The sequence below is a fragment of the Mobula hypostoma genome, chromosome 4, assembly GCF_963921235.1.
Source record: "Mobula hypostoma chromosome 4, sMobHyp1.1, whole genome shotgun sequence".
In the NCBI taxonomy this organism is placed as follows: domain Eukaryota; kingdom Metazoa; phylum Chordata; class Chondrichthyes; order Myliobatiformes; family Myliobatidae; genus Mobula; species Mobula hypostoma.
In genome coordinates, this window is record NC_086100.1 from 36,188,104 (window position 1) to 36,213,732 (window position 25,629).

At 40.8% G+C, this 25,629-nt stretch overlaps 1 protein-coding gene across 1 annotated transcript in view; it reads right to left on the minus strand.

The window, feature by feature from the left end:
- Positions 1 to 1,510: 1,510 nt before the first annotated feature.
- Positions 1,511 to 25,629, minus strand: part of LOC134344762 (NACHT, LRR and PYD domains-containing protein 12-like) — a 33,518-nt gene continuing 9,399 nt past the window's right edge. Inside the window, exons 6-13 of the mRNA XM_063044848.1 lie at positions 23,246 to 23,332; positions 22,108 to 22,278; positions 21,481 to 21,651; positions 6,462 to 6,578; positions 6,030 to 6,200; positions 5,445 to 5,609; positions 4,023 to 4,190; positions 1,511 to 2,471 (exon numbers count right to left, since the gene is read on the minus strand). Coding sequence (XP_062900918.1) covers positions 2,366 to 2,471; positions 4,023 to 4,190; positions 5,445 to 5,609; positions 6,030 to 6,200; positions 6,462 to 6,578; positions 21,481 to 21,651; positions 22,108 to 22,278; positions 23,246 to 23,332 — 1,156 coding nt within the window. The 3' untranslated portion in view covers positions 1,511 to 2,365. The remainder of the gene's footprint in view (positions 2,472 to 4,022; positions 4,191 to 5,444; positions 5,610 to 6,029; positions 6,201 to 6,461; positions 6,579 to 21,480; positions 21,652 to 22,107; positions 22,279 to 23,245; positions 23,333 to 25,629) is intronic.

Here is a 25,629-nt window from a genome sequence, read left to right on the forward strand (position 1 = left end):
CTGGGCCAAAGGGGTTGTACTATGCCATAATGTTCTATATGTATTCTTAGCCAATTCACTTTTGAAGGCTTATGTGATATGTTTAGTGTCCTTCTAAAGGGAATAAATGCAGCTATGATAACAATTAATCTCAATAAATATATGAAGCAACCTCACCTAATCATATGGAGCACCCATTTTAAATCAGGTGACCCGTATCTTTGTCAAAAATTACAAGTTGTATTATTTTGAAACCATAGACCTATTGCCTTTCTAAATAGGTCAGAAGTGTGTAGCTGTGCACTTGATGAGGGTACAGAGGAGCATTGCCTGGGATGGAGTGCCTCGGTTTTGAGGAGTGCCTCCGCTTCGTTTCCTTGGAGCAGAGGTACCTGATGGTGGTGCACCGAATGAAGCGTCGTTAGGACAGACTTAAGGAAACTTTCCTCTGCGAGAGGTGTCCAAGGCCAGAGGACATAGGTTTACTGTAAGGAGTAAGAGGGGATCTGCAGGGGATATTTTATCACTCAAACAGTGGTAGCGATCTGGAACACATTGTCTGTGAAACTCGAACAGGCAGAGCCTCTGACAATGTTTGAGTAGCATCTGGTTTAGCACTTGAATTCACCCAGACATATTAAGTAAATAGGATCAGTGTGGATAGATATTTAATAGTTAGTGTGGACAAGATGGGCTGAAGGGGTTTTTCCTGTCTTGTACGATTCCATGACTCCATGCGCATCTGTACGAAGAGAAGCTGTCATTGTTCCAGGTCAAAGACCCAGTGTCAGAACTGACAGTGAGCTCAACAGCAGGCAAAATATTCTTTTTAAATGCAGTTCTGGAAATCTGATTTAACAACAGAAGTGCTAAAAACAGTCGAGTTTTATATTTCAAGCAAGAGAAGATCTGCAGATGCTGGAAATCCAAGCGACACACACAAAATGCTGGAGGAACTCAGCAGGCCTGCTGAATCATCATCTGTACTCTTTTCCTTAGATGCTGCCTGGCCTGCTGAGTTCCTCCTGCATTCTGAGCAAATTTTATATTTGATGCCCTGGGGTATTAATCCCTGATATTTTTCCCAGAGATGCTGCCAGATCTGTTGAATGTTTCCTACATTTTCCAGTTTTATATTAAATAATTCTGTCACAGCACACAGGAATTGAATGGTCATCATATGCCACCTTTCTATGTATTTTGTCTTGAGTGAAATTTAATAGAAAATCTAGAAAATTTGCTTATTTTTTAGAGCTTCACCATAGACGACAACACTGTAATTATCTGAATCACTTTAGTATTCCACAGTTAAGCATCACCTTCTAAGCAATGGTTTTCAATATTATTAAGCTGGCTTCAGAGTCAGACATGCCTTATTTATTTACAGAATCTCTTGCTACAAATCTTGTTGTATCTTCATGCAAAGCAGAAAAGTTGGGATAAAATTATTTAACATCAACTTATCTGTGTTTATTACAAAAAGAATACCTGTCAAGGAGAGTTATGTGATGTGTTGATTTGCAGTGTTATAATTTATTATCTTTATGGTAAGTTCACAATGAGTGACTTTTTCTTTAAGTCTCCAAACAAGAGATTACAGTACATGAATTTTGCTTTGGAAAGCCTTTTGAATAATAGTGCATTCAGGGTATTCAACAGTAGGATTATATACATTTGTTGTAAAACTATTTAGCTATTAGCAGGATACCATAATTTTCACCTCATTAACAGTAAGATTATTGAAAATATTATCATTAGGTTTTTAACGAAATACATACTTATACATACAGACACAGCTCTGATCTTTTTGGATTTGTAAGAGCGAAAGAAATCCTGAACATTTAGTAAAAATGGCAATAGGTACTCTACATAATTTTCATCCACTTTAAATAAATGTAGAATTCACAGCTGTTATTAGTCAACTTCATTACAAATTAAGCATTTCTGAAATAGTAAAAGCTTAATCAGCACATATTGAAAGACACAACGTATGTCCAGTTAGAGATGCCATTTAATGCTACAATTGAAATTTGATACACAATACTCTTTCACACCTTTCTACTCACATAGTAGTTAATCTCGTTTGCAGGGTACAATCTTTCTAAAACTGTCTCTCTCACACACACACACCCCGCTGAGGTCAAGCAGGGCAAAACAGAAATTAATGTACCCCGGCCTCTATAGTTCATGTCTCTGCTGCGATAGATACAAGTACTTAAACTTGCTGAGCAAAACTATCATGAAAATAAAATGATTTCACACCATCACCCAACTGCTATGATTACATAATTTTTAGGTTTACAGTATGCTTTCTGGCATTTTTCTATTAATTCCTATAGAATTTTAGATATTCAAAACATTGCACAGGGCAATTCGATGATGTTATTTAGTTTTTTTCCACCTTGGACACTCTTACATGGAGATCATTTCTTTTCTTCTCCAGTTCCTGTAGCTTTTTGTAACTATCTGCAGACAAACGATTCTTCTCCACCCTTTATGACAGATAAGAAATAATATTAGCTAATATAAATTTCTACAAGTATGTCCTTTTTGGTTCATCTGATTTTTGCAATGTCCAGGGAAGAAAGGCTCTGCCTAACTCCTATCATTTCTCTCGTGAGAGACCAGGTGTTCACAACAAAACAAATGTGCTAAAATAGTCCATTAATGGGAATTTCCTCTATCCATCTGGCCTTTGAAAGAAAAAAAAAGCATTAAAGAAGATTAAGCTATGAGGATTCACTTAGTAGAGATTCCTTCACCCATATGTGGAAGGTTGTAGTTATGTTGTTTTATTTTGGCTGAATGCAAGCATTTTGTTCATTGTAAAGAGCATTGGCAGCCTCCATCAACAAGTCTGTGAGGTCAATGAGACCAAAATTCTAAGTTCAAAGTAAATGTATCATCAAGGTGCATATATGCCACTCTATACAACCCAGAGATTCATTTTCTTGTGGGCATACTCAATAAATCCATGATAGAATAATAACCATAATAAAATCAATGAAAGACCACTTGGGCAACAGACAGCAAACTGTGCAAATACAAAAAGAAAGAAATAATAATAATAAACAAATAAGCAATAAATATCGAGAACATGAGATGACAAGCCCTTGAAAGTGGGTTCCACCTAAAACCACCAAATTTTTACTTAAGAACAAAAGATTAAATTGGCTTTCTTGATCAAGGTCAATGGTTTACTGGGGAGGAAGGTTAAGTTAAATAACTTCTGACCTCCTAGTCAGGAGGTGGTGTCAGGTAGTATCCTCCTCAAATGGCCAGTTTAGTTGTCTCTGAATACAGGGGTTATGCTGATGAAAGATGCCTGTTAAGCTGAATCAATGTTGAACAGAAGTAGCCAATGTACAATTAATCTTTAATTCTCAGCTTATTTTTTAAATTTAGCTCATCAAAATTAAATAGAGATCATTTCTAAAATAATATATTGTGTTCATTTATGTTCATGATCTAAGGCACAGTATCATGAAACACAATATTTTCTCTTCAGTGCCTCAGTGGAACTGAATTGCTGAAGTAGAGTTGAAAGCATCTACATTATCTATTACGGAGTGTGTTTAGCGCATGCAACAGAAGACAAGCTTCCTCCCTGCTGTCTGAAAGCCAGTGACGACCAGGCAAGGAAAAGTCTGCAGCTGCTGCATCAAATAAAGCACCCTCCAGATGTTCTATTTAAATTTAACTGGTTGAATTCAAAAAAGAAAATGATATTTCGGATTCAAGGGAAGAAACCAATCAAAGTACTAAAGCAAATATCTTGTGCCATTGGGTTCAGATTATCTGGTGTTTTCACTATTGGGTGTTCAATGTGACCCAAAAATAGAATATTTATGTCAAAAGTCAAGAAGATCTTTCTTCAAACATGTATTAAAACTAATGCTTGATTTTGTGAACAGAAGTCTGCCTTAGTTGGTAGATAGAATAGTACAGCACAGGAACAGTTCCTCCAACCCACAATGTTGAAAAATACTCGCAATAGCAACTTTTAGATTTGACTTCTGTCTAAAGCAGAGGTGAGACTTTACCTTATTGGCGTAAGAGTTTTACAATCTGAAATGAGGTCTTGAAACCATTGAATAGATTTGTCTGTAAACTTATTGTAACTTAAATCAAGGTTTCGCAGTGTCTGAAGTGTTGAAAATGTAGATTTGTTGCCTTTGGTGAAGGCATCTGTGAGTCCAACTTTTGATAGCCTGAAAAAAATAGAAATGGGGACAAAAAATGGAGATTTCCCAAAGCAAAAATTAGTACCTGAGGAGCAGAACTTCTAGCAAATTAAGATCATTGAAGTAACAGTAATCTTTTTTCAAAATTCATCTTGAGAAAGGGGAACCTATCGGCAGATTAAGATTAGAGGCTGTAATTTGACTGTGAGGCAATAGCATATTTGTATGACTAAATTTTTAGCAAAGGGATAATCTCATTTACTTCAGTTGTTAAATTGATCATAAAATTCCAGACCAAAGATATTTTAAGTGTATTTAACAGATCCACCAATAATATCAAAAGGCTTAAAATTGCACTGTGTTATGTCTCACACATATGCAGAATGCAAATACAGTTATCATTTGGGAGTAAAGCACAGAAAGGGTAAGGCTTTCATGGGTTCAGAACCAATTGAAAGAGGTTGTTGAGATGAAAGCACAACCTTTAATTGACAGTAGAGTATTATGTGATGTTCATCTGGACAGTGCAAATCCACTTCCTAATCAATGCAAACATTGTGCATATATAATCATTAATTCATCACCAAATTACAATCTGAATGTAGAAAATAGCTGGTATGAAATATAGTACATGAAATATAATTTTATTAATGACTACGAGTATTATCAGAAGGGTCGGTTACTTAATGCCCATTTCTAACTGCCTCTTAATTGAAGAGATATTCAGGAGATCTGGAGTCACGTACAGGCAACTATGGGTGAAAGGATGAAAGATTTCTTCTCTGAAGGACGTTAATGATCTAGATAGGTTTTCACAACAATCTGTAGGTTTCATGGTCAGCAATACTGAAGCTAAAGCAGACACACAAAAAAGCTGGAAGAACTCTGCAGGTCATGCTGAACCTGTGGAAAGGTGCATTCCAGATGAACTAAAATATCAACTCTTCATTTTCCTCTATAGATTCTGCCTGACCTGCTGAATTCCTCTGGCTTTTGTGTGGTGCTCCATTTGCAGCCTCTTGTGTCTCCAACACCGAACTTGCATTTCACTCAAGGCTTGTGTAATTAATTATGAGTTATGTCATGCAGAGAATGATTGTGAGCAATATCTTGCCATTTGTCATATTATTCTTTTTACTAGAGCTAACACTAAAACAAAAATCATAGTAACATCAATGTTGCATTTGCTTAATTTCTTGATTGATAGGATTCCGTTTGCTTGTACCCAAATTCAAAGATGTATCAATGTATTAAAATTAATCACTCTCTGTGTTTACATACCCCAGCTTCTGCAATTTACAGCCTGCAGCATTAACAAAAAAATTATTCAGTCCAATATCTCCCAGTTCATTCATGCTCAGGTCCAACTCCATCAATGTCTGGTTGGTTTTGAACACAGTTGAAAGTTCCGCACAACAATCACTTGTTAATTTGGTACACGCCACCCTATGGAAAATACAAGAGATGGAGGAGTAAAGTTGTAAAGAAAAGGTTATAGAAGATTTTGCTCAACATGACCATTTCCCAAACTTAGCAACAAGAGGACTAGGCTGATATTTTCATCGATGGTTGGGTAGGGTCGTGGTATTGGTCAAGAAGTAGTTTAGGTTAGTGATTATCGAAATACTTGTCATTGGGTTGACATTGTTGACTATGCAAGGAGATTACCCTTTCCACAAAGACAGAAGATGTCACAATCATATCTGGGGATCCATTGGATGATTGGCTAATTCCATTGCAGTAAATCAGAATGAGAAATAGTTAGAAGTGGCAATGAGGCTCACTGCTTGATTATTTTCAGTTTTGATATGACAGTACTGAATTTCATGTAATAATATTTCTCAGAACATAATTAATAACAGATACTTCAGTGAATGAAGTTTGCAGCTTGGTCCACTCAGAATCTCACACAATGCAGCCATTCCTTCATTCTGCAAGCTGTTGTTGCTGAGGTCCAGTTCTCTCAGGCTCCCGTTTTCTTTCAGGGCGGAGATGAGCTGCTTGCAACTTTTTACTGTGTATGAATTCTTTGCCAACCTTTAAGATACAAAACAAAGCCATCATTATCAGTCTGTTCTGAAGTGAATAGATAAAGAAAAAAAAAGGAGAGAATTTTAAATCCAGGTCAAAATGGAAAATTTTAAATCAGAGGGAACACATACTCATAGGAAGATGCGCGTGCACGCGCGTGCGCGCGCACACACACACATACACACATACATACATACTTACATGCATACATACATACATGCAGGTGCATTTTTGTGTGAACAGGATATTGTGAATAATTTCATTTACCCCAAACTTTGCAATGTGCAATTTTTGTCTTGCAGCAGGTCATACAGATTTTCAGCTCCAGGAGCATCCTCATAAGTACCCATGATTCCAAACTCAAACGCAAATATAGAATTCAACCTAAACAGAACATAAATTAGCTTGATACAAATGTTATTATTTTAATTCATTTTTGGAATTTGGGTATTGACAACAAGACCAGCATTTATTGCCCATCCCTCTTTGCTCTGTGCCGTTGTTGGTCTTTTTGATCTACTGATTACTGACTCAGTTACAGTGCTTCTCCTTATTTACTTGCTATCCAGTTCTACATAACCCTTTATCTAGTAACCACATTAAATGAAACCAAAAACATTGATATCAATCATATAGGTTAATATTTAAGATATGTTATGACTCCTTCCCACCTATTTGACTTGGTAGCCACTTTTTCTTTGAAGTTCTCACATAACTTCATTTAAATTAACATGCCTTGAAGTCAAAAGGACCTCAAATAGGTCTTTATGTTGCAATTGAACTCATAAAGGGTGATTTTTTTTAACATGCAGTTGATTAGCAACATATTTACATATTGTTTGATCTCTTTTCATGGAACGTGAAGCCAGGTTGAGTTAGAGTCACAGAGGGACTCAGAAAGAGGACCTTCAGCCCACTGGCCCACACCAACCATGGCATCTTCCTTGCGGGACACAGTTGCCTGTGTTGGCCCATGAGACAGCAAGCCCTTCCCCTCCATCTACCTCAACCATAAGACCGGAAGATATAGGAGCAGAATGAGGCCATGCACCCATCGAGTCATCTCTCCCTTTTGATACATTTCCCCTCTCAATACCATTCTCCTGCCTTTGACGCCCTTACTAATCAAAAACCTGTCAACCTCCACTTTAAATATACCAAATAACTTGGCCTCCACAGCGATCTGTGGCAATGAATTCCACGGATTCACCATGCTCTGGCTAAAGAATTTCCCCCTCAGCTCTGTTGAAAGAAACATTCTTCTATTCTGAGACTGGGCTCTCTGCTCCTAGATGCTTCCACTATTGGGAACATCCTTTCCACATCTGGTCTATCTAGGCCTTCCAATATTCTGCAGATTTCAATGAGATCCCCTTCATTCTTCTAAACTCCAGCAGGTGCAGACCCAGAGCCATCAAAAGCTCCTGGTATTTTAACCAACAAGAGAAAATCTGCAGACACTGGAAAACCAAAACAACACACACAAAATGCTGGAGGAACTCAGCAGACCAGGCAGCATCTATCAATCCTGATGAAGGTTCTCAGCCCAAAACATCGAATGTACTCTTTTCCACAGATGCTGCCTGGTCTGCTGAGTTCCTCCAGCATTTTGTGTGTGTTGTTTATACCTTAACCATTTCACTTCCGGGATTGTTCTCATAAACCTCCTCTGGAACTTCTGTAATATCAGCTCATCCTTTCATAGGTATGGGCCCAAAACTGCTCAAAGTACTCTCTATGTGGTCTGACCTATGCCTTATCAACTCCAAGCATTACATCCTTGCTTTTATATTCTAGTCATCTGGAAATGAATGATAACATTCCATTTGTCTTCCTTAATACCAATTCAACCTGCAACTTAACCTTTAGAAAATCCTGTACTAGGACTCCCTAACCTCTTTGCACTTCCAATTTCTGAATTTGTTCCCTGTTTAGAAAATAGTCGATGTTTTTATTCCTTCTGTGAGGGTGCATGACCATACACTTCCCTACACTGGGTTCCATCTGTCATTTCATTGCCCATTCTCCTAACCTGTCCAAGACTTCTGCAGATTCCCTGCTTACTCAACACTACTTTGCCAACACATCATTCTTAATAAAGGAATCTAACACCTTGCCAACTACTGAAGTCAGGCTAACTGTCCTATAATTTCTTGATATTTGCAATTTTCCAGTCCTCTGGAACCATTCCAGAATCTAGTGAATCCTGAAAGGTCATTACTACTGCCTCAACCATCTCTTCAGCGACCTCTTTCAGAACCCTGCGATGTAGTCCATCTGGTCCAAGTGACTTATCTATCATCAGACATTTCAGTTTCCCAAGCACCTTCGTCTTAGTGATAGTGACTACATTAACTTCTGCCCCCTGCCTTTCTCGGAAATCTGACACATTTTTGGTGTCTTCCACAGTGAAGACTAACGCAAAAATACTTATTCATTTTGTCTGCCATTTCTTTGTTCCCATTACAAATATTTCTAGTGTCAATTTCCAGCGGTCTGGAGTCAAATTTTTTGGTATTTTCTTTTATGTTATTGGCTAGCTGACCTTCATATTTCATCTTTTCTCTCCTTATTGATTTTTAGTTGCCTTCCATCAGTTTCTTTTCACAGTTGCTGCATCTTAGTTCTACCCACAGAAATTCTACATTTTCTTATCCTACATCACCTCTTTCTAAGGCTTTGATTTTATTTTTTCTACCAACAAAACCACCCCACCCCCTCTGGTCACTTGCCTGTCCTTTTGATACAATGTGTTTAATGATACGGTGCGAGATCATTTAGTTTGTGGAATTTTACAAGAAAGCATTCAAAAATAATGCATAACCGAAGCACAACTTACATTTAAAAGAGCAATTGAAATTGCCATATCAATGGAAACAGCAAACAGAGATGCAATTGAGTTGCAGTCAGGAACGAAAGTGAACAAAATTGCAACATATAAGCAGAAACCAGCTGGGTTAAACAAATTTAAAGGTGAAACTTGCAGAAAATGCAGAAACTTGCAATAAACTGGGACACCTACAAAGAGCACATTGGGCAGATAAAAATAAATGAACGCACAGGGAAGAGGAAAGTATAAAAAGGGCAATTTGCATTTTCAAAAAGAACACTAATCTGCATGCAGTACTACCAGACTTGTGGGGACATGATTGGCTGAGACAACTACAACTTGATTGGAGATCAATGAAGCCATCTGAAAGTGCATTTGAAGAGGAACTGGATAATCCCACAGCTGTGTTCAAAGATGGTATTGGAAAACTCAAACATACCAAGAGTATAATAGTGTTAAATGAAAATGCTGCACCTAAGTTTTGCAAAACCTGTCCAGTTCCTTATACCATCCGTGATAAGGTAGCCAGTGAGAAGGCTGAAGGAATTCTTTTCAAGTTTGAGTGGAGCCCATGGGCAATGCTAGTGGCCCCAGTAGCCAAGAAGAATGGATCTCTGGTGATTTTAAGGTTACCATCTACCCAGTACTGAAAGTAGATCAATACCCTCAGCCCAGGATAAAAGATATCTTTACAAATCTTTCTAGAAGAAAACACTCCAGCAAAGTTGACCTGGCCAAGGCCTACTTGAGACGAAGATGGAAGAAGTGTTTCTCACCAAAAACACCTACAAAGGGCTTTATCGCTATAATAGGCTTATTTTTGGAGTAGGAACTGCACCTGCACTCTGGGAGATAGCTATGAACCCAGTGCTGCAAGGTTGCCCAAGCACTCAGTGTTGCCAGTAAGTATGACAAGAAACATCTCCAAAACCTCAAGACACCGATAGAAAGATGAGATTGTTATGGGTCAGAGCATGATGTGACAAGTGTGAATTCTTTAAACAAAGCATCACTTACTGTGACAATTGATGCAGCACAAGGATTACACAAGTGTGCTGAGAAAATTCAAGCAGTGGTGAATGCCCCAAAACCTAAGGACGTGTCACAGTTAGGGTCCTTTTTAGGATTTCAACTACTATAACAGGTTCCTGCCAAACCTGTCTACAATACACCACCCCTTGAATTCATTACTACAGATTGGGACAAAAAGACAATGGACAAAGTAGTGTGAGATGGCTTTCAAAAAGGTAAAGGAAATGGTGACATCAGACACTGTACTGACACATTATGATCCACATTTTCCAGTGAAGTTTGCCTGTGATGCCCCATCTTGTGGTATAGGTACAGTTATAAGTGATGGACGTGAACAGCCCATAGCCTTTGCATCACCTTCTCTTACCACCACAGAGAAGCCTTGAGTCTGGTTTGTGGTGTAAAACATTTTAACCAGTACTTGCATGGGAGAGAGTTTACTCTCATTACTGGTCAACCACTGGTGTCCATTTTCAATCCACAGAAGGGTGTTCCACTAACAGCAGCAGCACAAATGCAGAGATGAGCTCCGTTTCTTGGAGGACACAATTACAAGATTGAATTCAAGTGGACGATTAATCATGGAAATACTGAGAGATTGCCCCATTTGCCCTTGGAAAAGAAAATATTGGAAAAACTTACATAAAAAGACATATCTCTTATCATATTCTCCCTAATGCAAATCAGAAGTCTCCCTATTACGGCAGAAATGATCCAAAGAGAAACCAGAGGAGACCCCACACTGTCTCAGGTCTACTTGGGCGCCCAAAATAGCTGGAATGTTCAGCAGAAGCTCCAGATCCCTCATTTTTACCAGCACTGGGATTAACTTGCCCTTGACAGATGTGGGAATTGAGAGTTGTTGTACCACCCAAACTAAGAGCTAAAGTGTTGGAAAAGCTACGTGCAGGTCACCTAGGCATGGTCAAAATGAAGGCATTGCCTCGCTTTTGTTTGGTGGCCTGGGATAAATAAGCAGATCAAGCAGCTTGCTATGCACTGGTTGGAATGCCAACACATCCAGGAGGTGCCAAGAGCAACACCCCTCCATCCCTGGGAATGGCCTGCATTGTTCTGGCAGAGGATTCATGTGGATTTTGCTGAACTATTCATGGGTACAAATTTCATGGGACTAGTGGATGCAGCTACAAAGTCACCTGAAGTGTTGCAATAGCCTTCACTACAGCCTCGCACACAGTTGCTGTATTGATAACCTGTTTGCAAAGCCTGGTGTTCCAGAACACTTAATCAGTGACAATGGACCACTGTCTGTGTGGGAACGGTTTCATGCATTCCTAAAAATGAATGGAATAAGACATATTATATCTGCACTGTACCACCCAGCTACAAGTAGCTTGGCGGAAAGGTTTGTCCACAGTCTAAAGGAAGCACTGTGAGCAAAGTCAGTAGAACACGCTACACTGACACTGAAACAGAAGCTCAACAATTTCCTCCTTGCATATCATAATGCAACACACTCCACAGCCAACAAATCACCAGCTACGCTGTGCCTGGGTCATCCCTTACGCTCACACTTGGATCTCCTCAAACCCAATCTCAGAAGCAGTTTGCAGGACAAACAGCTGGGACAAACTGAAGACTCTTCAAATAAGGAGGTTAAATGTTTCATTCTTGGACATGCAGTCCTGCTGAGGGACTACAGAAGTGATCAAAACTGGGTACTTGGAGAGATTAAGGACAGAACTGGACCACTCTACACAGTGGAGATAGTGTCTGATATCATCTGGAGATGACATGTCAATCAGTTGAGGAGAGCAGTGTCAATTGTTAGAGAGGAAAGTTGGCTACTGCCCTCAGAACCACTTCCTGCTGTCCCAGAGTCAACTCCTACAATGACCAAAGAGGAGGCCCCAGAATCTGAGAATGTTTCACAGCCACAAGTCTCACCTGCGAAACAGAGTGCTACCCCTTGTCAGAAAAATTGCTATCCAACAAGAGAAAGAAATCCACTGCAGTGATTAAATCTTTAGGCCTAAATGGAACAATTTAAAATTTACTGCACTGTAGATGTCTGTATATAGTAGTTGTAGTGTGTAGTATATTGTGTGCATAGGTGAGATGCATTCTATATTGAGTTGGAGACCTTTGACCAGCCGCCAATCCAGACATCGGATGCTTGGAGAGGAGGGGACTTCAATCAGATCCACTGTTTGAGGATAAACGACAGGAGCAGGTCACGGCTACTTAATAGAGCTTTAATCAGCGACCAATCAACGTTTGGGATTGATAGTAAGAGCAAATTAAAGGAAGTCAGGGGCAGGTGCAGCAGCCACCATTGGAATGGACGGACAGTGGTGACCTTAACTCTTTGAGGCTCCAATGAAGAGAGCCTTCACTCAGTGAATACAAAGAAAAGTTCTTCTTTTTCATTCTCCTCTTTATATCTTCTCTGCTGGGACATTAGGGATGACAGGCAGGATAGCAAAATGCTCCTCTTGCAGGATGTAGGAAGGCAGGGAGACCTCCAGTGTCCCTGACCACTACAACTGTGACTACTGCATCCAGCTGCAGCTTCTAACAAACCACATTAAGGGGTTGGAGCTGGAACTGGATGAACTCCAAATCATTCGGGAGGCTGAGGGAGTGATAGGTAGGACATGTACAGAGGCAATTACAGCCAAGGTGCAGGACACAGGAAACTGGGTGACAGTCAGGAAGCAGAAAGGGGTTAAAGAACGAGTGCAGAGTACCCCTGTGGCCATCCCCCTCAACGACAGATATATCACTTTGGATACTGTTGGTGGGGGGGAGGGGTTGACCTAACTGGATATTTGCAGTGAACATCTCTCTGGCACTGAGCCTGCCTCTGTAGAAGAGGCATGCTGTGGTGATAGGGGATTCATTAGTGAGGGGAACAGATAGAAGATTCTGTGGGCAAGAAAGAGATTCCCAGATGGTATGTTGCCTCCTGGGTGCCAGGGTTTGGGATATCTCAAATCGAGTCCTCAGCATTCTTAAGTGGGAGGGTGAACAGCCAGAAGTTGTGGTACCAATGTAGGTACCAATGACATGGGTAGGATGAGTGATGAGGTTCTGCATTGGGAGTTCCGACAGTTGGGTGCTAAGTTAAAGGGCAAGGTTGTGATCTCAGGATTGCTACTCATGTCACGTGCTAATGAGGCCAGAACTAGGAAGATTGTAACATTTAATACGTGGCCAAGGAGTTGGTGTAGGAGGGAGGGCATAAGATTTTTGGATCATTGGGCTCTCTTCTAGGGAAGGTGGGACCTGTACAGAAAGGACAGTTTGCACCTGAGCTGGAAGGGATCTAAAATCCTAGTGGGAAGGTTTATCAATGCTGCACAATGGGGTTTCAGCTAGAGTTGCAGGGGGATGGGAACCAGAGTGCCAGAACAATTAACGGAGAGGTTGTGGAGGCAGATATTGGTAAGACTTGAGGCAAAGTTAGGGCATCAAAAGGTTGAGCATGGTGCAACTGGTGTCCTGAGCTGCATATATTTAAATGCAAGAAGTATTGTAGTAAAGCCGGATGATAGCGCAAAAGATGAGGTAGCTGGCTTACAAACAGAGGCAATATGTAATGAGGAGAGGCTGTTAGGGCAAAATCCCTGTTAACAGGATGAGTTACAATGTAAAAAGAGGACAAAATTGAAAGGGGTGAGTACAGGACTGAAGGTGTTGTATTTGAATGCGCGCAGCATATTGAATAAGGTCAATAAGCTTGTAACACAGTTACAGATTGGCTGGTATGATTTTGAAGGCATCACAGAATCATGGCTGAAAGAAGATTGTAGCTGAGAATTTAAAATCCAAGGATACGCATTTTATCGTAAGGACAGACAGGAAGGCAGAGGAAGTGGCGTTGCACTGTTGGTAAAAAATGAAATCAAGCAATAAGAAAAAGGTGACACAATGGAGTTGAATCCTTGTGGATAGAGCTAAGGAACTGCAAGGATAAAAAGACCCTGATGGGAGTTGTATTACCCCTAAACAGTGGTCAGGATGTAGTCTACAAATTACAAAGGGAGATAGAAAATGCATGCCAAAAAGGCAATGTTACCTCATTCACGGATGACTTCAATATGCAGGTAGATTGGGAAAATTAGGTTGGTGTGAGATTCCAGGAAGCAGAACTTCTGGAGTGCCTACGAGATGGCTTTGTAGAGCAGCTTGTGGTTGAGCACACTAGAGCATCGGCTATTCTGGACTGGATGTTGTGCAATGAACCAGAATTGATTCAAGAGCTTAAGGTAAAAGAACCTTCAGGGTCAACTGATCATAATATGATTGAATTCACCCTGATATTTGAAAAGGTGAAGCTACTAAAATCAGATGTATCAGTATTACAGTAGAGTAAAGGGAATTACAAAGGCATGAGAAAGGAGCTGCAAAAATTGATTGGAAAAGAACACTGGCAGGGATGATGGCACAGCAGCTATAGCTGAAATTTCTGGAAGCAATTCAGAAGGCACAGGCTATACACATCCCAAAGAGGAAGAAGTATTCTAAAGGAAAGATGAAACAACCATGGCTAACAAGAGAAGGCAAAGCCAACATAAAAGCCAAAGAGAGGGCATATAATAGAGTAAAAATTAGTGGGAAGTTAGAGGATTGGGAAGCTTTTAAAAACCAATAGAAGGCAACTAAAAAGTCATTAAGAAGGTAAAGATGGAATACGAAAGTAAGCTAGCTAATAATATTAAAGAGGGTACCGAAAGTTTCTCCAGATACATAGAGTGTAAAAGAGAGGTGAGAGTGGATATAGGACCACTTGGTAATGATACTGGAGAGGTAGTAATGGGGACAAGGAAATGGTAGATGAATTACATTTACAACATGACTAAACACATTGATGAAGGAAGAACAGTAGATGTAGTGTATATGGATTTCAGCAAAGCATTTGGGAAGGTACCCCATGCAAGGCTTATTGAGAAAGTAAGGAGGCATGGGATCCAAGGGGACATTGCTTTGCGAATCCAGAACTGGCTTGCCCACAGAAGTCAAGGAGTCATTGTAGACGGGTCATATTCTGGATGGAGGCCGGTGACCAGTGGAGTGCCTCAGGGATCTGTTCTGGGACCCTTACACTTTGTGATTTTTATAAATGACCTGGATGACAAAGTGGAGGGATGGGTTAGTAAGTTTGCTGATGACACAAAGGTTGGGGGTGTTGTGGATTGTATGGAGGGCTGTCAGAGGTTACAGTGGGACATTGATAGGATGCAAAACTGGGCTGAGAAGTGGCAGATGGAATTCAACCCAAATAAATGTGAAGTGGTTCATTTTGGTAGGTCAAATATGATGGCAGAATATAGTATTAATGGTAAGACTCTTGGCTGTGTGGAGGATCAGAGGGATCTTGGAGTCTGAGTCCATAAGATGCTCAAAGCAGCTGTGCAGGTTGACTCTGTGGTTAAGAAGGCATACGGTGTATTGGCCTTCATCAATCGTGCAATTGAATTTAGGAGCCAAGAGGTAATGTTGCAGTTATATAGGACCCTGGTCAGACCTCACTTGGAGTATTATGCTCAGTTCTGGCCGCCTCACTACAGGAAGGATGTGGAAGCCATAGAAAGGGTGCAGAGGAGATTTACAAGGATGTTGCCTGGATTGGGGAGCATGCCTTATGAAGACAAGTTGAGTGAACTCGGCCTTTTCTGCTTGGAGCAACGGAGGATGAGAGGTGACCTGATAGAGGTGTATACACCATACGCTGTCGGAGCAGCGCTGCCAGGTTAATCAAGGACACAACCCACCCAGCCAACACACTTTTCGTCCCTCTTCCCTCCGGGAGAAGGCTCAGGAGCTTGAAGACTACTACGGCCAGATTTGGGGACAGCTTCTTTCCAACTGTGATAAGACTGCTGAACGGATCCTGACCCGGATCTGGGCTGTACCCTCCAAATATCCAGACCTGCCTCTTGGTTTTTTTGCACTACCTTACTTTCCCTTTTCTATTTTCTATTTATGATTTATAATTTAAATTTCTAATATTTACTATCGATTTGAACTCCAGGGAGCACGAAGAGCAGAATCAAATATCGCTGTGATGATTGTACGCTCTAGTATCAATTGTTTGGTGACAATAAAGTATAAGGTAAAGCAAAGTAAAGTAAGATGGTGAGAGTCATTGATTGTGTGGATAGTCAGAGGCTTTTTCCCAGGGCTGAAATGGCTGCCACAGGAGGGCACAGGTTTAAGGTGCTTGGGAGTAGGTACAGAGGAGATGTCAGGGGTAGGCTTTTTACTCAGAGAGTGGTGAGTGCATGGAATGGGCTGCCGGCAATGGTGGTGGAGGTGGATACGATAGGGTCTTTTAAGAGACTGTTGGATAGATACATGGACCTTAGAAAAATAGAAGGCTATGAGTAACCCTAGTAATTTCTAAGGTAGGGATATGTTCGGTACAACTTTGTGGGCCGAAAGGCCTGTATTGTGCTGTAGGTTTTCTATGTTTCTATGAACTGAAGAAGTATTTTGCATCGTTCTTCACGGTGGAAAACACTAGCAGTACGGTGGAAATTCCAGGTGTCAAGGGTCATAAAGTATGTGAAGTTACTATTGCTAGACAGAAGTTCCTTGGGAAACTGAAAGGACTGAAGGTAGATAAGTCACATGGAGTAGATGGTGTATATCCCAAAGTTCTGAAAGAGGTGGCTGACGAGGTTGTGGAGGCATTACTAATGAGCTTTCAGGAATCACTAGAAGCTATGAACCCATAGTAATACAGGAAAGACACTGATATGGATAAAGCAGGCTGATTGGTAGGAGGAAAAGAGTGGGAATAAAGGGAGCCTTTTCAAACTGACTGCCAGTGACTAGTGGTGTTCCACAGGGGTCTGTGTTTGGACTGATTCTTTTTACAATGATTTGGGTGATGAAATCAATAACTTTGTTGAAAAATTTGCAGACTCTATGAATGTAGGTGAAGGAGCAGGGAGTTTTGAGAAAGTAGAGAGGCTACAGAAGGACTTGGACAGATTAGGAGAATGGGCAAAGAAACACAGATGAAATACAGTGTTGGGAAGTGTATGGTCATGTTCATTGGTAGCAGAAATGAAAGGGTTGACTATTTTCTAACTGGAGAGAAAATACAAAAATCTGGGGTGCAAAGGGACTTAGGAGTCCTGGCGCAGGATTCCCTGAAGGTTAGTTTGCAGGTTGAGTCTGTGGTGAGGAAGGCAAATGCAATGTTAGCATTCATTTCAGAGGACTAGAATATAAAAACAAGGATGCAATGTTGAGACTTTTTAAAGCACTGGTGAGGCGTCACTTGGAGTATTGTGAACAGTTTTGAGCCCCTTATCTTAGAAAGAATATGCTGAAACTGAAGAGGGTCCAAAGAACCTTCATGAAAATGATTCCAGGATTGAATGGCTCTAGGCCTGTATTCGCTGGAATTCAGAAGAATGAGCAGTGACCTCATTGAAACCTATCGAGTAGTGAAAGCCCTTGATAGAGTGGATGTGGAGAGGATATTTCCTATGGTGGGAGAGTCTAAGACCGGAGAATACAGACTCACAATTGTATGGAGTTCTTTTAGAACAGAGATGAAGAAGAATTCCTTTAGCCAGAGGGTGGTGAATCTGTGGAATTCTTTGCAGCTGTAGAGGCCAAGTCTTCATATATATTTAAGGCAAAAGTTGATTGATTCTTAATTGCTCAGGGCATGATTCTTAATTGCTCAGGGCATGAAGGGATACATGGAGAAGGCAGGGGATTGGGGCTGTGAGGAAAATTGGATTAGCCGTGATGATGTGGTGGAGGAAACTCAATGGGCCAAATGGCCTGATTCTGCTCCTATATCTTATAGTCTTATGGACTTTATAGTGTAACCGGGTGACTGTCGAATCTTATAGTAGAGACTGTAAGGAGGAGAAGATGACAACGCGACAGCAGCGAGTGCAGCCACTTCGGTGATGATATCTGTAATCTGTCAAGTAGGGGACCGTGCACAATTCTGATTTGATGGAGACAGACGTGAGAGCACAGAGGAACATCTGGAAAACTTCTGAAATGCCCGCTTCGCTGCCGCTGCTACTGTGTGTTAACCGGAATCTCCGGAGCAGAAGGCCCCGAAATCCTTGGCTTTGCATGTTTCAGCAGCTGGGGCGAGGTCAAAGGCGCTCGGCAGAGGATGGCGCTTGGGAGGCTGTATCGGAGGGGCTGGTCGGAAGCTCGAAATTTTCAGACAGATGGACTCAATATCCAAGGTATCGGCAAGTCGACGGTGCCTAGAGGTTTACGGCAGGGAGGTTCTCACTTTTGCTGCCACTATCGGGGACTCGGGAGTCGATCGACTCGGGGACTTTTGAGACCTTATTTACCGTGCCCATGGTTTGTTCTTCATCAAATTATAGTATTGTTTTGCACTGCTGTAAGCATATGTTATAATTATGTGGTTCTGTCAGTGTTAGTCTTTGGTTTGTCCCGTTTTCTATGATATCACTCCGGAGAAACATTGTATCATTTCTTAATGCATGTATGCATTTCTAAATGACAATAAAAAGGGGACTGAGTGTTCTCATATTCTAATCTAAAATTCATTATCGTTAAAAGTGTACTTAGGCATCCATCTGGGTAATGCTAGAGTAGTTGTCTTTAAGTGGAGATGGTGATGTCATTACGCATGTGTGGGATAGTGGGGAGACCATTTTTGTTTTCTGCAGAAGAAGCTGGTGGGGTTTTGGTTTATCTTTGGTTCCTCCCAGAGATACTGGGCATGGTGAGGAACGGTGAGTATTAATTGATGATATCCATGTGAATTCATTTATGCTTGTTGGCGAATCAAGAATATCGGTAATTTGACATGTTTTAATGTGGATGCTTTAGATTTTCATGAGTAAAGGTATCAACGCTGGATCGCGTGGCTTGTGCAAAGTTCTTCACCAGCCAAGTAGGTCAGTCTTCCTGTAATTTAACTACCAGGCAATATCTTGTTAAAGTTGTGCCAAAGTGTACCTTTTGTCTAACTTTATTGTATCATGACTGATTGTGAATGTAACAGCGTAACGTGACTGTTTAGTCTCTGTTTGGAAGTTCAGCACGTGTGAACTAAAATGGAGTAGACGTCTTAGATGAGATGTATTCGCTTACATTTTCGCTGCTATGTATAAGGTACAGGGTTGGTGGGATTCTAGTATTGTTTGTATTGTGTTCCTTCAGAACTGCCACTACCGTATTAGTTTTGTATTAGTTTGTGTTAGTTTGGTGCGGTTTACTTTATGTATTTTTATACTGCATATGTAATTCATAGATAAACATGGGTGTGGATCGAAAGTTAAACTGAGATTGTAATGGCAGGAACTGGTTGTAAATTTGTTCGTTTTGTTTTGAGACCCTCTTCCAGCACTAAAACATCTAAAACAGATAAAGGAATTAAAACCTGACAAAGTATTTGTTGTCCTGAGTGTGTACTTTTCCCCAGGCTACAAAATTTGGTACCAGGAGTGGGGTTAGGATCTCTGATTGTTGTATGCAGTATAATATACAATACCTAATACGGTAGTGGTGAAGACTAGGACCGCTGTTCCCGTCAGGCGGAAGGAGAGAGCGCCTGTTGCCGCATTGAAAGCTCGGTAGAGCCTCAGGAATGGGCTGGAACATCAGCGACTGACGTCAGGATGCAGACGGAGATGTGGATCCAGGGATCTGCGGGCCGTGAAGCCATCGCGTTTGCAGCAAAGGACGACAGCAACTCCTTTTGCAGGCTTGTTGTGAAAACTTTAAAGACTTGAGCTTTTACTATGTCATGCTCAGAGGACACACCAGTTGAACTTGATTTGAATGAACAAATTAGGGAACTGCATAGTAGATGTGATGAAGCCATGGCAACCATAGATAAATTAAGCAAAAGGTCCTATGTATATGTTCCAAGGGAAAGACACATTGTTCCATTTACAGGAGATGTTGAGAAAGATGGGAGGTCTGTTGATGACTTTATTGAAGAAGTACAACGTGCACTTCATACTAGAAATCAGTCTGACCAGGATCAGTATGACTTTGTTATGTCCCTGCTCAGGGGTGCAGCCTTAGAGGAAGCACGCATGCGCAGTGATGCTGGGGAAGACCGGGCTGATGACTTGTTCACCTATCTCAGGGAAGCTTTTAGAGACAAGCGTAGTGCACCCCAGCTGTGGCATGGCTTCTACAGTCGCAAACAGCGTGAGGGTGAAGATGTAAGGGAGTTTTCACGTGCCCTAGCCCAAGCTCTTAACTTGCTACTGAAGCACTTCCCCTGATGCCGCAACCGATAGGAGGTTGGTGCTAAGGGATCAATTTATAGAGGGGATCAGGGATCCTTCCCTCAGAAGGGAGCTCCACAGATTCGTGCCAAGGTGTACCTTTTGTCTAACTTTATTGTATCATGACTGATTATGAATATAACAGCGTAACGTGAATGTTTAGTCTCTGTTTGGAAGTTTAGCACGTGTGTACTAAAAGGGAGTAGACGTCTTAGATGAGATGTATTCGCTTACATTTTCGCTGCTATGTATAAGGTACAGGGTTGGTGGGATTCTAGTATTGTTTGTATTGTGTTCCTTCAGAACTGCCACTACCGTATTAGTTTTGTATTAGTTTGTATTAGTTTTGTGCGGTTCGCTTTATGTATTTTTATACTGCATACGCAGTTCGTGGATACACAACGGTGTGGATCGAAAGCTAAACTGAGATTGTAACGGCAGGAACTAGTTGTAAATTTGTTCGTTTTGTTTTGAGACCCTCTTCCAGCACTAAAATATCTAAAACAGATAAAGGAATTTCAAACCCGAAAAAAAGTATTTGTTGTCCTGAGTGTGTACTTTTCCCCAGGCTACAATAGCTAAGCAAGGAAGAGTGTTGTGTATTTAATATTTTTGAGTAATCTAGTATATCTCTGTATATATTGTTTGATTAAGCATTCTTGTTTGTTTAAATAATTCATTATGGGTTATATGTACATATATGTGAATTGCATATGTCATCATGCTACCACATGTCTTGCTTAAAGTAGGCACTATGTTAGACTCACATTTTAGCCTCCTGTGTGTTGCTTTGAATTAGTTTAATATTTTGAAATTACAAAACATAGCACTTCAAGAATACTCAGATATTTGTGAGAAATATGAGCAAATACTTCGGACTTAGAATACATTACCAGAAGAGGATTGCATTGGATTGAATTGTGCCTGGTAGGTATCTAAAATTTTTTCTGTATTGAGGAGAGCAAGCAGGGAAAGGGACCGTGATGGATTGATCTGACATGAAGCTGGTATAGGCTTAATGGACTGAATGGACTTTCTGCCTTGTAATCATTCTGTCATTCTGTGATATTTAAGGAGCATTCCATTGTATAATTTTACCACAGTTATGTTACTGAATGAAGTGATTTAAAATAGCTCTGCACTTTATGAAAGAGGAATAAAAGTGCAAGCACCACTGACATTAACAGTAGTCACATACCCAAGCTTTTCCAATTTACACTCTTCATTCTTCAGTGCCTCACATAGTCGTTTCAGTCCCTCCTCACCTATTCTGTTGCAACTTACATCCAGCTCAACCAGGGTCTTGTTCGTAGTAATCATAGAGGCGAGATGTTCAGAGCAACTGGCAGTTAATTTATTATTACAGACCCTGGAAATAAAAGAAAACATATAAAGTTATTGGAAATACTGAGTGACATCAAAATACTATACCTGACAGCACAACATTCAATTCAACACATTTCAGCTAGGAATTTCCTACAATTGCAGCTATCCAGAAGAAAGTTAGTTTAAATGATGCTTTGTTTCCGGTCACTCTCTGCAGGGATCAGCTCCACAAAAGCCAACGCTGGAAAATCGATAAGAATCCGGTGCAATCACATTTTTTGGTTTTCAATTTTCCAGAAGTTCTCAGAGGTTTACAAAATAAGCACAGGTAGTAAAGGAAAGGAGTTCAATTCATTTCAAAAATATATTTTCACAAATACTTTAAAACGTGACAACATGTCAAAGTGAAAGACCTGCTGAATAGAAATCGGAGGCACAGCGTGGATTTTTACAAGCATCTTACTTCTGCAGTAAATAAAGCTGTAAAGTATTTGCTTACCTCAGGATTTGCAGTGTACAATTCTCTTTTGTTAGAGCATCACATAACAAGCTAACACCCTTGTCCTGTAAATTATTATCACTCAAGTCCAAAAATGTTATGCTGTGGTTAGCAGGTAAGACTTCAACAAGTTGCTCACAACTTTTATGAGTAAGACTGTTTCCATCTAATCTATATAATAAAAAAGAAGAAATTAGATTAGATTAGATTCAACTTTATTGTCATTGTGCTGAGTACAGACACAAAGCCAATGAAATGCAGTTAGCATCTGACCAGAAATGCAAACAGTAGTGTTATTTACAAAATAACTGCAATAAAAAGTAAGTGCTACAGCACACAAATATAAAAGTACTGAGACAGTACAATATGGGTGCAATACTACTTAGCGCTGTGATGTGAGGTTCAGCAGGGTCACAGCCTCAAGGAAGAAGCTCTTCCTGTACCTGCTGATGCAGGAGCGGAGGCTCCTGTAGTGCCTATCGGATGGGAGGAGAGTAAAAAGTCCATGGTTAGGGTGAGATGCATCCTTGATAATGCTTTTCGCCCTGCCCAGGCAGCGTTTATGGTAGATGTTCTCAATGGTGGGCAATTGGGTGCCGATAATCCACTGGGCAGTTTTCACCACACGCTGGAGTGCTTTGCGGTCCGATACAGGACAATTGCCATACCACACTGAGATGCAGTTGGTGAGTATGCTCTCAGTGGTACAGCAGTAAAAGTCCGTCAGTATCCTGGGACAGAGGTGAGCTTTCTTGACGCTCCACAGGAAATAAAGGCGTTGTTGTGCCTTTTTGATCAGGATGGAGGAGTTCAGGGACCAGGTGAGATCCTCGGAAATGTGGACACTAAGGAATTTGAAGCTTGATACATGCTCCACTACAGCTCCGTTGATGTATACCAGGAATATAAAGGAAATGTCATTCAGATACAGCAGATATTTCCTTTTCAGTGTTGTCATCAACACTAAAAGTGACGATAAACCTCAGAGAATTGTATGCAAAACTTCTTGGCTTCACTCTTCCAAAGGTTTGCAGATATTAATTATCGAAGGATCTATACCTGCTGAGCCAGATTATTGTTTTATAAGCTACCTTTGTATTTGGAAATATGCTTGTCATAGTGGAAACAACTTTCTTACTTCAGACTTTGAAGTTTGCAATCCTGCCTTTTCATCACACCTGAGAGTATTTTCATCCCATTATCCTTGATATTGGCTCCAGATAAGCTAAATAAAAAACAGATTTCAAATAAAAAAGAACACGTTTCAATAACAGTATATCTTTTTTTTTCAAAATTACCCCTCATTTCATAAAATCTGAAAATTGCATTCATGTCATTATTTTCAAGTCCTGTCATATAATTTTATATATGTGATCTTCACAGTCAGCATCTCAATTTTTCCTTTACTGATATTCCTAGGTTTTTACATTGCTTGCAACCTATTATAGGACCAGAAAGCTTTAAACTTGGCTTTATTCCTACAAACTCTTTAAAATTGTACGAGATAGAAACAGGAGTTGTCCATTTATTCCCTTGTGTCTGTTCTATCATCCATTCTCTGACATCTATGCCATGTTCCAGCACTAGCCCAATATTGCTGATTTACTTAATTTTTAAACATCTATTCTGTCTTCAAACTACTGGCAAAGCCTTCATGGCGTTTTGGAATAGTGAAATCCAAGGATTCACCATCCTGTGGGGAATAACCCACCTGGGAGCTCAACAGGACCTGAAAGGGACAAACACGACAGAGCTGAAGCAGGTGTGAAAAGGAAATGAAAGGAACACCTGGACTTCAAGCGGATCTGAAAGGGAGAAAGGTGTTGTGGAGCCGAAGCAGGTGTGGAAGGATGATAAGTCTGATGGAGCTCGGACGGTCTGGAGTAGTGGTGGCTGGGTGGAACTCAAGTAGACTTCAAAGCTGCAGCTGAGGCAGATATGAAGGTTTTACTGGTCGGATGGGGCTCACGGGGACAGGAAGTAACAGCACAGTGGAGATCAGGCGTATAGGAAAATCAACAGCATTGGATAAACCCAGTGCAAGGGTGGTCAGAGTGTGAATAAATAGCCTTCATGTAGACAACACAAGGGCGTACAGAAACGGCAAGCTGAAGAGCCTTCTTCCAGGTGTATGATTCTGGCTCGTTTGGGTTTCCCAATCTTTATGCAGATTATTAACCTCGTGAATATTTCACTACCCTCGTCACAAGTACCTTTCGTATCCTGCTCAGTAGCAGAAATCCTGAAAATTTTCACTGCAAACTGACAGAAAGGTTGAAACTTAGGCCAATGCATATAGTGGCAGAGAATAATTCCTACCTGGAATTTATTTCAATATTCTGAAATCACATCAAAAGAGTACTTGAGTTTTAAATGGATGATAGGCAGAAGAAACTGAGCTTTTGTTGACATTCAGTACTGTTCTGGGCAAGTACCAAATTAAAACTGAGAGTGTTTGATGTAATTTCTTTTGACATGATTGTACTAAAATATATGATGGATTATGATGGAGATTCATACAGCGAGGGTCACTGACACTCACTGGGATTTTGTCCTACAGCAGATCAATCTATCTCCCAACACCTGACAGGAATTTCATCCAGAAGCAGGAATTCAACTGCTCAGCAAAAGAGTTAACATGGTCTTTACTCCCTGTCACTGACAATGCTTGTGTTTGGGTTGCCAGGATTGTCCTAGAATTTCCAAGTATTAAAGGGATTTTCTGAGCAGTGTCACAAGGGAACCTAGAAGAAAATTGAAATCTTAAACATTGCAACACACATCAAAGTTGCTGGTGAACGCAGCAGGCCAGGTAGCATCTCTAGAAAGAGGTGCAGTCGACGTTTCAGGCCGAGACCCTTCGTCAGGACTAACTGAAGGAAGAGTGAGTAAGAGATTTGAAAGTTGGAGGGGGAGGGGGAGATCCAAAATGATAGGAGAAGACAGGAGGGGGAGGGATGGAGCCAAGAGCTGGACAGGTGATTGGCAAAAGGGATACGAGAGGATCATGGGACAGGGGGTCCAGGAAGAAAGACAAGCGGGGGGGAACCCAGAGGATGGGCAAGGGGTATAGTCAGAGGGACAGAGGGAGAAAAAGGAGAATGAGAGAAAGAATGTGTGTATAAAAATAAATAACGGATGGGGTACGAGGGGGAGGTGGGGCATTGGCGGAAGTTAGAGAAGTCAATGTTCATGCCATCAGGTTGGAGGCTACCCAGACGGAATATAAGGTGTTGATCCTCCAACCTGAGTGTGGCTTCATCTTTACAGTAGAGGAGGCCGTGGATAGACATGTCAGAATGGGAATGGGATGTGGAATTAAAATGTGCGGCCACTGGGAGATCCTGCTTTCTCAGAGCGTAGGTGTTCAGCAAAGCTGATGATGTATTGTCTTATTGTCCTAAACATTGCGTCTTATTTTCATTTCTATGATAATTTACCTTCATTGGTTATAAAGAAATTCAAGATGGCATTGAAGGCTTTTTAATTTTAGGAGCCAGATGAATTATAATGAAGCTGCAT